Source organism: Sus scrofa, chromosome 14 (assembly GCF_000003025.6).
Source record: "Sus scrofa isolate TJ Tabasco breed Duroc chromosome 14, Sscrofa11.1, whole genome shotgun sequence".
Taxonomy (NCBI): Eukaryota; Metazoa; Chordata; class Mammalia; order Artiodactyla; family Suidae; genus Sus; species Sus scrofa.
The window spans coordinates 34505134-34517969 of NC_010456.5; the positions used below are offsets into that span (position 1 = coordinate 34505134).

A 12836-nucleotide genomic window follows, 5' to 3' on the forward strand; every position below is an offset into this window, starting at 1 on the left:
AATAGTAGAACAGGTCACTATTTCGCCAAGATAGAAAAATAGAAGCAGGAAAGACAAAAAAAAAAAAAAAAAAAGAGTTCCCATCATGGCGCAGCAGAAGAGAATCCTACTGGGAACCGTGAGGTTGCGGGTTTGATCCCTGGCCTCACTCAGTGGGTTGAGGATCTGGTATGGCTGTAGCTGTGGCGTAAGCCAGCAGCTGTAGCTCCAATTAGACCCCTAGCCTGGGAACCTCCATATGCTGTGAGTGCAGCCCTAGAAAGACAAAAGACAAAAAAAAAAAAAAAAAAAAAAAACAAGAAGATACTTGACATGTTATCCAAACCATATGGCTGTCTACGTAGAGAGGTACAGCGATGGAAATCTGCAGTTCAAGAGGGGGTCAGGATTAAAGTCAAAAAGTCAGCCATTGTTGTATGTGGGCAGTTGTTGTATGTGGGAAGTCCCTGAGATCTTTTAGGGATAGGAGAGAGTATTGAAGAGGACTCAGGACAGCGTTGTGGACACCAACATTTCAGGGCTCAGTAGGAGGCAGACATTATAAAGTGGGAAAGAACCTATGAGACTGCTTTTCCCAGGTTCTTGTCAGTGAAGGGAAGGAAAGGAGAGCTATAACTGGAGGAAGAGGCACTTAAGAAGGGCTCTTAATTGGCAAAGGCTTAACCCTTTCTAGTCCTTAGCTAGAGTTCCCGTTGTGGCTCAGTGGTAATGAACCTGACTAGTATCCATGAGGAGGCAGGTTCGATCCCTGGCCTTGCTCAGTGGGTTAAGGATCTGGCATTGCCATGAGCTGTGGTATAGGTCGCAGACACAGCTCAGATCCCACATTGCTGTGGCCGAGGTGTAGGCCGGCAGCTGCAGCTCCAATTCAACCCCTAGCCTGGGAACCTCTATATGCCACAGGTGCGACTCTAAAAGCAAAAAATCTAAAAAAAATGTCCTTAGTTGAGAATGGGAGCCAGTGTATTTCATTCACTCATTCATTCATTCATCCAGTAAGTGTTTATTGAGTGCCTCTGCTGTGCCCCAGACAACCAGGAATACTGTGGTGAATAAGACATTCATTGATCATGTCTTCATGGAACTTATAGAAGAAGGGAAGAAACAGACATTGGAAAAGTCTACATGTAATGGCAGAGCAAGTCAGTGTGCTCACAAAGTATAAACCCAGAGAGCGAGGCTGGTCTGGAGAATCAGGAAAGGCCTCTCAGACACAGTGATTATTTAAGCTCAGGTGGAAGGAGCACATTCTAGGCAGAAGAAACTACACTTATAAAGCTGGAAAAGACAATGGTACTTTTATGAAGCTCAGAGAAGTCTGTTGTGTTTGGAGTATTGAGAACTAGGAAAAGGCTAATGTCAGCATAAGACTAGAAGGGTCAGTAGGGGGGGCATAAGTAGGGGCTGGTAAGCTTTCTTAAGAATTTGATCTTTAGGAGTTCACTGGTGATGCAACAGGTTAAGACTCCTGTGTTGTCACTGCAGCAGCTCAGGTCATTGCTGTGGCGAGGGTTCAGTCCCGGGCCCAGGAACTTCCACATGACTCAGGTGTAGCCAAAAAAAAAAAAAAAAAAAAAAAAAAAAAAGAATTTTGATCTTTATCCTAAAAGCAATGGGAAGCCATTGAAAAGTATTAAGGAGGTGACTGACATCAGATTGGAGTTTTTGAATGATCGCTCTGGCAACACATGGAGAAGGCCTGGGAAATGGCTAGAGTAGGTGTAAGGAGATCATTTATAAAGTTGCTGCCTTTACCTAGGCATGAGGCAGTGGTGGCCAGGCTGGAGAGGGGACAGCAGGGACGATGTAATAAGTGACAATTTGAGAGCTAGGCAGGAGGTGGGGCTGGAAGCATGTAGTAACAGAAGGTGGAGAATGAGATATTAAGAATGACTCCCAAGCAGAGTTCCTGTCGTGGTGCAGCAGAAATGAGGTTGCGGGTTCAATCCCCAGCCTCGCTCAGTGGGTAAAGGATCCGGTGTTGCCATGAGCTGTGGTGTAGGTCGCAGACGTGGCTTGGATCCTGTGTGGCTGTGGCTGTGGCCAGCAGCTGTAGCTCCGATTTGACCCCTAGCCTGGGAACTTTCATATGCCACACTTTTAGAGTACAGCCCTAAAAAGCAAAAAAAAAAGAATGACTCCCAGTCTCCAATTTGAACAAAATGGTACATAATGGTGCCATTTACCTACATGTAAAAAAGGAATTGAAGCAGATTGGGAAAGTGGGGAGAGAAAGATGATTGGTTAATATTAGTTGATCTTGAGGCTGGGAAACTCAGATGATAATGTCTTGAGTAGAGTAGGATAAGCTAGCCCGGACCTCAGAAGAGAAGTCTGAAACAGAGGTGTAGATGTAGGAGTCATTTGCATAAAGATGGTAATTGAAGCCTTTGGAATAGATGAGATTCCTTAGAAAGGGAGGTTAGAGGAAGAAGTGTACCCTTATGAAGCCCTGAGGAACACCCATATTTAAAGGCCCAGTGAGGTAGGAAGTGGCTGGAAAAGGAGAGGAGGGAGGAAGAAACAGAGGGGCGGTGTCTCAGAAGGCAGGTGGGAGTCAAGAAGGAAGGGGCAGTCCACAATATCACTTGCTGCTGGGAGATCAGGTAAGATAAGGACCCCTTAAGTGTGGTCATCAGCAACCTCATGGGAGCACTAGAAGGGAAGGTATAGGAGCAGAGTGAGGAGTGCAGGCAGAGGTTCAAGGAGAGGGAAAGCAGGGAGAGTTGGTAGGGACAGAAAGTTTGACAGGATTTTTGTTCTGTTCATCTTTGTATTCTCAGCATCTGCTACAGTGCCTGGCACACAAGTGCTCAGTGAGTGTTTGTTATTATATGACAGAGAACAGGAACAGGAATATAGGTTCATGACTGCCCTTGAATAAAAGGAGAGAAATAACCCTTCCTTCTGAGGCAGGAGGAGATAAAATACAAGTGATAAGTAAAGCTGTCCTTTACTGCCTGCTTATTATGTGCCAGGCACTGTTGTAAGTATTTGATAGGCACTATTTCATTTCATTTTTGTGAGACCCCTTTGACCTTTGAAGAAGGTATTTTTTTAACCCTGATTTACCTATGAGGAAACTGAAGTTTATTGAACTTGTCACTTGCTTAGGGGAGGGGTTGGCAAATGTTTTTCTGTAAGGGGGCAGGTTGTAAATGTTTTAGGCTTTGTGGATCACAGAGTCTCTGTCACAACTACTTAGGTTTGCTTTTGTAGTACAGGAGCAGTCATAGACAATATGTAAATGAATGAGTTTGTGTTCTTGTAAAACTTTATTTACAAAAATAGGCAGCAAGCCAGAGTTAACCCTTAGACCATAGTGTACCAACTCTTGACCTAGGGAGTCACTTAGTGGTAATTAGCTAATTAGCAGAGTGGAGCTAGGATTTGAACCCAGTTTTAGGAGACCTTGTAAGACCTTGTATAGCCTGGCCACTACTACATTATGCTGCTTCTATCACATCCTTTTCTTAAGTTTAATAAGTAGAACAGACATGATATTACAGATACATTTGGTATGTGTGGCCTTTGGGTGATGAGTACCAAATACTGGAATATCCTCTGATTTCTAGATTGGCACTTTTATACAGTCAGAGCTGGTACAGAAGAACACAGTTACTGACATTAATGATAGAATGCCAGAAATAAGAGAAGGTGGAGGTATTTCAGCGGTCGAAGTTGCCCATAGAATGAGCCTCTCACCTGCTCCCCCAGAGCTCACAATAACAAAGCCAAGTAGAAAAGAGTAAACTTTCATTCCCTTCATTGCTAAGAAGCCTCCCGTATCAAGAGAAAATCCATAACAATCTCATTGGGAGCCAGTAAGCCCTTTGGCATTTATCTGTGAGGCCGTTGCTTCTGCACACTGTTCATTGTATCTAATATCTCTTCTTTCACTTTTCATTGGGAAAATGAGAAGAGTGCCTTACTCTTTAGTGGATTTTAGTAAAAGGTAGTTAGGATTCATTATTAGAAAGTAACTTGGAAATATGATTCCATTATTTATTCTGTGTTCATTTGATATGGTATACTTCTCCAAAAGTACTGAAGAAGACACTACACAAATAACTTTCTAGGAGTTCCCTTCGTGGCTCAACAGTTAACAAACCTGACTAGGATCCATGAGGATGCGGGTTCGATCCCTGGCCTTGCTCAATGGGTTAAGGACCCAGCTTTGCCGCAAGCTGTGGTGTAGGTGGCAAAGGCGACTCGGATCCCATGTTGCTGTGGCTGTGGTATAGGCTGGCGGCTACAGCTCTGATTGGACCCCTAACCTGGGAACTTCCGTATGCCATGGATACAGCCCTAAAAAAGACAAAAAAAAAAAAAAAAACTTTCTAAAACTATTCTGGTAACATTTTTTTTTTCTGGTAACATTTTAAAAACTCCTATTTCAATCAGGATACAGAGATAAGTTGTTAATTGTCAAAACTTATACAGAATGGGGAAGGTAGCGTAAGGTAGAGGATAAGTATCTTGGCAAAGTGGTCTATATGGAAACATGGAGGTAAACTCGGGGTAGACAGAATGGTCTAAATCAAGGCTTCTCATCTCATAGTTGCCATCTGATAAACTGAAGGACTGCTAAATCTAGACAAAACCAAGTGGGACAGAGAGTTCCCACTGTGATTCAGTGGGTTAAGAACCCAACTAGTATCCATGAGGATGCAGGTTCAATTCCTGGCCTCACTCAGTGGGTTAAGGATCTGGCATTGCTGCAAGCTGCAGCATAGGTCACAGAAGCAGCTCAGATCAGGCGTTGTGGTGGCTGTAGCATAGGCTGGCGTCTGTAGCTCCAGTTCAGCCCCTAGCCTGGGAACTTCATATGCCACAGGTGCAGCCTCCCTTCCCCAAAAAAAGTGGGACAGGAGAGTCATCATTCCCAAACAGCCCTGCTAAATGGCCCCAAATCTTCAGCTATGCTCATTGAAAGATGGGCATCTCTGCTGGCTGGCTCAGCCTATTCCCCACACAGGATCTGTATCTTGGTGTATAATACAAAGTACAAGTGTCGCAGGGAGCAAGGGAAACTATCAGCATGTCTTATAATGCTTCAAACCAGAATATGCTCCCTAAGATTATCAAGGCTACTTTCTGTGGGGAAGAGATTTTGAACCTCTTGAGTTTTAGGTGGCTGGCCAGCAGGATAAATTGTAGCCAGTGTTATAGGGACCAGCTTTACCTGCTAGGAGCAAAATGTTATGGAGATTGGACTCATTTTTTTAGAGCTAAAGATATCTAAATGTGTGATGGTTCAGGGGTTAAAGATACCTAAATATAGAAATAGTCAAAATAATGGTAACAGTTACTATTTACTGACCCTTTGATATGCATCAAGAACTACACCTGAGACTTTATATGAGATTCTTTCCTTTAATCCTCATACCAGTCTTAGACAGTAGGATCTATTACTGTTATTTTCTTGAGATGAAAACCATGAGGGAGTTCTCTGATGGTCTAGCAGATTGAGGCTCCTGCATTCTCACTGCCGTGGCTCTGGTTGCTACTGTGCGGCATAGGTTCGATCCCTTGCCCAGGAATTCCCACATACTGCCTGTATGACAAAAAAGAAAAATACAGAAGGAAAAAAGTGAGACTTGGAAAGGTTAAGTAATTCACTAAGGTGACACACCTAAGTGAATTGTGAAGCTAGAATTCCAGCTCAGGAGTCAGCTTCCATAGGCCACAGACTTAATCACTGGAACATAGAGTCTCCCTGATTCCTACTAGTGTTTTAAGAAAACCAGGTTTCCTTAAGAAAAGTATGTTTTTATTTTCTTAAGAAAGAATATCTTAAGGAAGTGTTTTTAGAACTGTGTAGCCCACTGGGCAGAATGTACTATTTTTGATTCCTAACTCTAAACATACCCAGGGCATCTGTTTCTCTGAGGGACCTGTTTCTGTCCAAACAAGGAAGCATCGTCCAATAGTCACCATGTGCTATAAGCTAGGAGCGAATCACAGTGTCTATCTTCTGTGCCCACAGTTACGGCTAGATGAGGCTCAAGAAGCAGAATGCCAGGCCTTGAGGCTACAGCTCCAGCAGGAAATGGAGCTGCTCAATGCCTACCAGAGCAAAATCAAGATGCAGACAGAGGCACAACATGAACGTGAGCTCCAGAAGCTAGAGCAGAGGGTGTCTCTGCGCAGAGCACATCTTGAGCAGAAGGTATGAGCGGGTTGCTGAGGGTCCTATACTGCTGGGTGGAGAATGGGGCATGGCCCTGCCCATGTAACAAGGGTTGAACCAGGCACTGTTCACTTCTTACTTGCTTTGATACTCCCCATGCCCCTGAGAGGGAGGCTTTGTCTCCATGCTACAGACAGAACACTCAGGCTCAAAGTGGTTAAGTCATTTGAGTAAATCCAATCTCACAGCCTAAGTTCTATTACTCTGCTAGGAAACCCTCCACCTTCACAGCCTGAGGACTGACACAGATTACTGGGTAGTGACTTGACATACAAAAGGTACCACTCAATAGTGTGAGGAAGCCAAATGCAGATTTGGTTTTTATTCTCAGCTTTTTCTAAACCAAAAGAGATCAGGTGTTCCCGTCGTGGCTCAGTGGTTAACGAATATGACTAGGAACCATGAGGTTGCGGGTTTGATCCCTGGCCTTGCTCAGTGGGTTGAGGATCCAGTGTTGTCGTGAGCTGTGGTTTAGGTCGCAGACATGGCTTGGATCCGAATCCCACGTTGCTGTGGCTCTGGTGTAGGCCAGGCAGCTACAGCTCCGATTCGACCCCTAGCCTGGAAACCTCCGTATGCCGCAGGAATGGCCCAGGAAATGGCAAAAAATACAAAAAAAAATAATAATAATAATAAAAATAAACCAAAAGGGATCACTAGCAGGCCTCTTTTTAAAAAATAAAATGAAGAGAGGCCAATATTGCCATGCATAATAAATGTTATCAGAATTGAGGAGGTCCTGTTGTAGCGAAGTGGAAACAAACCCGGCTAGTATCCACAAGGATGTAGGTTCAATCCCTGGCCCCGGTGAGCAGGGATCCAGCTTTGCTGTGAGCTGTGTTATAGGTTTCAGACGTGGCTCGGAACTCATGTTGCTGTGGCTGTGGTGTAGGCTGGCAGCTGTAGCTCTGATTTGACCCCTAGCCTGGGAACTCCCATATGTAACAGGTACAGCCCTAAAAAAGCAAAAAAAGAAAAAAGAATTGAAATATTCATTGCTTTCAATATTGCTGAGAAATATGAAGTAGAAAAGATGTCATGAAGCATCCCAAAGCTGTTAAGCACGTATTTGCTTAACCAGTTATTTGTGCTTCCTCATGGTAGTTCCCAGAGATCAACTTGAGAGACTGTTTTCCCATCTCCTGCTCTAGAACTAAACTACTAATGACCCAGGGGGCTTTTGGCTCTTTCTGGGAAAATAGCACAATCTAATTGTGCATGAGTGTCTTTTAGCTTCTCCTGAGCCATCTCCTGCTGAGACAGGATGCTGACCTAGATCAGCCCAGCTGTTGGGCTTGCTCGAATGGGAGTGCCAGCCCCAGGTGGCCCCAGACATTTTTATTCCTATGAGCAAGTTTTAAATATGACAGATTAGACACAAGACACTTATCACAAGTCTCTCCCAGACTGCCCCAGTCTATATCTAGCCCCTGCATGTTTGTGAGTTATCTGTGTGTATGTATGTGCCTGTGTGTGCCTGTTGGGAGAGCCTTTCTATTAAGAACCCCTTATTGTGCTTATTTCAGATTGAAGAAGAGCTGGCTGCCCTTCAGAAGGAACGCAGCGAGAGAATAAAGTACCTATTGGAAAGGCAAGAGCGAGAGATTGAAACTTTTGACATGGAGAGCCTCAGAATGGGATTTGGGAATTTGGTTACATTAGATTTTCCTAAGGAGGACTATAGATGAGATTAAATTTTTTTGCCATTTACAAAAAAAAAAAAAAAGAAAAAAATTCAGACCCTGCAAAACCACATTCCCCATTTTAACGGGCGTTGCTCTCACTCTCTCTCTCTCTTACTCTTACTGACATCGTGTCGGACTAGTGCCTGTTTATTCTTACTCCATCAGGGGCCCCCTTCCTCCCCCCGTGTCAACTTTCAGTGCTGGCCAACACCTGGCCATCTCTTCTATTCATAGTACACGTCACAGTGTTGATGTGATTCAAAATGTTTCAGTGAAAACTTTGGAGACAGTTTTAACAAAACCAATAAACCAACAACAACAACAAAAAAAGTGGATGTATATTGCTTTAAGCAATCACTCATTACCACCAATCTGTGAAAGTAAAGCAAAAAAATAATAATAATAATAAATGCCAAGGGGGAGAGAGACACAATATCCGCAGCCTTACACCTTAACTAGCTGCTGCATTATTTTATTTTATTTTATTTTTTTGGTATTTATTCATCAGGAATAAAAAAAACAAAGTTTTATTAAAGATTGAAAATTTGATACATTTTACAGAAACTAATTGTGATGTACATATCAGTGGTGACATATTATTACTTTTTTGGGGAATGGGGGGGTGGGTGGGGTGAAGAGATCTTGTGATTTTTAAGAACCTGCTGGCAAGAGTTTAACTTGTCTTCAGCATATTCTGATTGTATCATAATCATTTTCTGCTGTTGCAGAGGATGTGAATACACTTAAGGAGCTCACAGAATCCCAGTAGCACAAATTGGGCTTTGGCAAATCGTGTATTTTGTGTATAGAAGGAATTTAAGGAGAGGTATTACTTATTTTCATATTGTATTTTAACTGTTTCTCTGATCAAATTTTTTTACTTCCTCCTCCTAGTCCTCCCCACCTCCCTCCTCCTAGTCCTCCCCACCTCCCTCCTTTTCCAATTCAGTATTTGGAGTTCAACACTGTCTCTCAATCAGATCATCTTGATCTTTTTCTTTATTTCCCTTCCCCTCCCTAAATCCCATATCTTGGTCATAAATATTGCATTATTCACACTTTCAAACTGTGTATTTTCTTACAATAAAAAATGATGAAAAAAAAAAGGCTTTACTTCTTTTGCATGCACTTTAAAAAAAACAGAACATTTTTCAGGTTCCAAGGAAGAGCATGATAACTGTCAGAGCTTTTAATTATATTTGTAAATAAAAGTGTTCATCACATCGCCTTGCTGTGTTATTGTAGCAGGAAGTTTCCCTTCTAGGTTCATCAGCTCCTAATGCAGAGAGAAAGCTGCCCACGAGAAACCATTCTCTGTGACCCCTCAGGAAGAGCCATTCAAGATTTTCAGGTAAAGCTGTGTCTTCCAAGTTCTTCTACAGGGCTGAAGATAGTGTCGCGTTGTCTGATGTGGTTAACTGCACTGTTTTGCCCTTAAGAATAGAGATAGGAACATGTGCGCACTTGCACACACACACACTCACACATACAATGTGCCAGTCATGGGTAGGAGGAGCATGTATCACTGAGAGAAGTGAGGCACCTTAGAGAAAAACAGGCTATTAAGGCATTATAACCAAATATTTGAAATGGTCCCACTGTAATAGTACATTCCCCCTTGCCTCATAGTCAGCTTTTATTGGAATAATTTTATGTACATGACAGGTGGTAAAATATATAGCCACTGAATAAAGTTTTTGGGGGTCAAGACAGTCTCAGTAAGACCTTGTTGTTGTTGTTATTGTTTTTGTCTTTTTAGGGCCACTCCTGAGGCATATGAAATTTCCCAGGCTAAGGGTCAAATCAGAGCTGCATCTGCGACCTACACCTCAGCCACAGCAACACCGGATCCTTACCCACTGAGTGAGGCCAGGGATCAAACCTGCATCCTCATGAATACTAGTCCAGTTTTTAACCCATCGTGCCACAAAGGGTACTCTTTTGGGGTTCTGAGTCCTGGTCATTGAAAATTGCTCTCTAAACCTAAAGATCACAATTGAATCCTACAAGATGATCGGTCATCACAGACAAATGTGACCAGCCTTGTTCACTGTAATAGACTAAAGCAGAGGTATATGCCAGAACTTAGAAAATAATTATCAACATGAGTAAACTCCAACCATAAAGCGTTTAATAGTTTTTACAAAGTCTCCATATTAGGTACCTCTGAAAGTCATATGGGAAAGAAGACTATAATTTCTGTATAGCATTATAAATAAACTGTATAGCATTATGCTTACTATGTCATAGAACTCTATGCTAAGCATTTTGTAGTAGAGGAAATAAGCTCAGATCACGGTAAATGGAGGCAGGGGAATAAAGGCCTTATATCTGAGGTTATAGGTGCTGATCTTTATAAAAGTTCCCTCTCCACAGGTTTGTCAGTTGTATGTCCCAGGATAGAGTTATCAGAAGAAATGTGGGTCTGTGCTCCTATCTTCTGGTACAGACTAAGTCTTCCAACTCCTAGTACCTAATACAGTGAGAATACACAGGGACCAAAACAGAAGCAATAGAAAGTATAAAAGAAGTACTAGGATGGCAATGGCAAGCCAGAGTCTTGCATTATTCCAGGATATACTAAACTCCCTTGAGTTAAAAGAATTACTATAAGTTTGTCATAAACATTGTAAGGGCTGCTTACCTTTGATTTGCAACTATTCATTCAATGACTATTTACTGAGTACCTTATTTATAAGTCAGGTGCAATGTACCTGATAAGAATAAGATCAGTGTATCTCAAACAGGTAAAGATCATCACCCTAATAGCTTACATTAAAGGTAGGAGGAAAATAGTAACATAATTTAAAAGGATCTTACATGGTAAGATCATTGCATGGTAATAAGTGCAATAGATAAAGGAAAAAGTAGAGAATAGGGAATCAGAAGTGCCAGGATCACTGTGCATTAGGCTGAAGCTCACAGTTTAAATCTCCATTGAAACACAAGTAAATCAGTAGTGGACAAAGACAAGCCATAACAATGCAAGTGCTGGATGCAACCAGGAGTTTAAGGGAACTGAAACAATTACAGTCAGGGAATATCAGAGTATTCTCACCAGTAACGTCTAATTGACTGAGTAAAAACTTGCCTATTGAATTTACCACTGCCTGTAATTATTTGCTTATATATCTACTGGAAAAAAAGTATTCCTGGGCAACTGGAAACATGTCCATGGAGGAACTCTGTATAACTTTCTGATTTTAATTTAATAATATATTTTGCCTTGAAAATGACAAAACATTTAAAAAAAACACATTTTTGTTGTTCTTATTTGACCAAGCAGTGTGCTTCTGCTGATTACAGCTAAAAATGTGACAAAATACAAAGAGGATACTGAGAAATAAAAGCAGGTGGATTGTGGAGAGGCAACCTAGACAGGAATGAAGGCAAATAAAACCATTTTCAGATGAAGAAAAATTAAGACACCTACTCTACAAGAAATGCTAAAGGAAGTTCCTCGTACTGAAGGGAAATGATACTTAAACTTGGATTTCTGGGAATGAAGGAAGAGCAACAAATGGTAAATATCTAAATATAAAAAGACTTTTTCCTTTTTATATTCTCTAAAGTATATTGAAATGTATATATGTGGAAAACGTATTCGGTTGAAATCAAAGATTATAAATAACACTGGGGTGGTTTCAATGTGAGATAATGTAATCATTTCAATAGATGCAGAAAAAGCATTTGACAAAACATCAATATCCATTCTTATTTTAAAGAAACAAACCTCCCAACACACTAGGAATAGTAGGGAATATCCTCAAACTGATAAAGGGAGTCTACAAAAAACCTACAGCTAATATCATACTTAATAGTACAAGACAAATATTTCCATCTGAGATCAAAATAGGCAAAAATGCCCACTTTCACTACTTCTACTTATTATTCTGGAGGTGCTACCCATTGAATAAGGCAAGAAAAAGAAAAGATTAGACAAGTAAAAATTTCCCTATTTGCAGTTATGTCCATTTACAGAGAAAAACCCAATCTACAAAACTACTAGAGCTAAATGAGTTTAGCAAGTTCATAGCAGCCAAGGTTAATATATAAAATCAACTATTATTTTATACTAGCAGCACACAATAGGAAAAAAAAGTTTAAAAAACAACTGCATTCACAGTTTTTGTGAATCGTGGCTCAGCAGTAACAAACCTGACTAGCATCCATGAGGATGTGTGTTCAGTTGCTGGCTTTGCTCAGTGAGTTAAGGATCCTGCGTTTCTGTGAGCTGTGGTGTAGGTTGCATACAAGACTCGAATCTGGTGTGGCTGTGGCTGTGTCATAGGCCTGCAGCTACAGCTCTGATTCAGCCCCTAGCCTAGGAGACAAAAGACAAAAAAAAAAAAAAAAAAAAAAAACGAAAAGATTATTGAAAATATTTTAGAGTTTCCTAAAAAAAGTACCATTAGACTAGGGGTAGGAAATAAGGGTAGGGTAAGAAGTCAAAAATCTAAAACATAGGAGTTCCTGTCGTGGCTCCGTGGTTAATGAATCGGACTAGGAACCATGAGGTTGCAGGTTCGATCCCTGGCCTTGCTCAGTGGGTTGAGGATCCGGCGTTGCCGTGAGCTGTGGTGTAGGTTGCAGACGAGGCTCAGATACCGAGTTGCTGTGGCTCTGGTGTAGGCCGGCGGCTACAGCTCTAGTTAGACCCCTAGTGTGGGAACCTCCATATGCCGCAGGAGTGGCCCAAGAGAAATGGCAAAAAAAGACAAAAATATAAAAATTTTTTAAAAATAAATTAATCTAAAACAAATTCCTGAGTGGAGGGGACAGCAGACTAAGAATTGAAATTAGCTTTCTGATGTTCAAGGTCATCAGAATTAGGGAGCTGATGAATGGGCTTTAGAGAGCTCTGGAAAAACTCAGTTGTATGTGAATTTTTGTAGACGTGTACATTCAGGGAAGGGGAGGAGGACCTTTTAAGGCATGGTATATGGATATAAAGAAGT

General features: G+C 41.6%; 1 protein-coding gene across 4 annotated transcripts in view; it reads left to right on the forward strand.

Annotated features, from left to right (window-relative positions):
- The window catches only part of TAOK3 (TAO kinase 3), a 192219-nt gene extending 183118 nt beyond the window's left edge, over positions 1-9101 (forward strand). For all 4 annotated transcript variants that reach the window (XM_001924400.7, XM_021073054.1, XM_003483429.4 and 1 more), the window contains 2 exons: positions 5990-6172; positions 7720-9101. In XM_001924400.7, coding sequence (XP_001924435.2) covers positions 5990-6172; positions 7720-7881 — 345 coding nt within the window. In that variant the 3' untranslated portion in view covers positions 7882-9101. The remainder of the gene's footprint in view (positions 1-5989; positions 6173-7719) is intronic.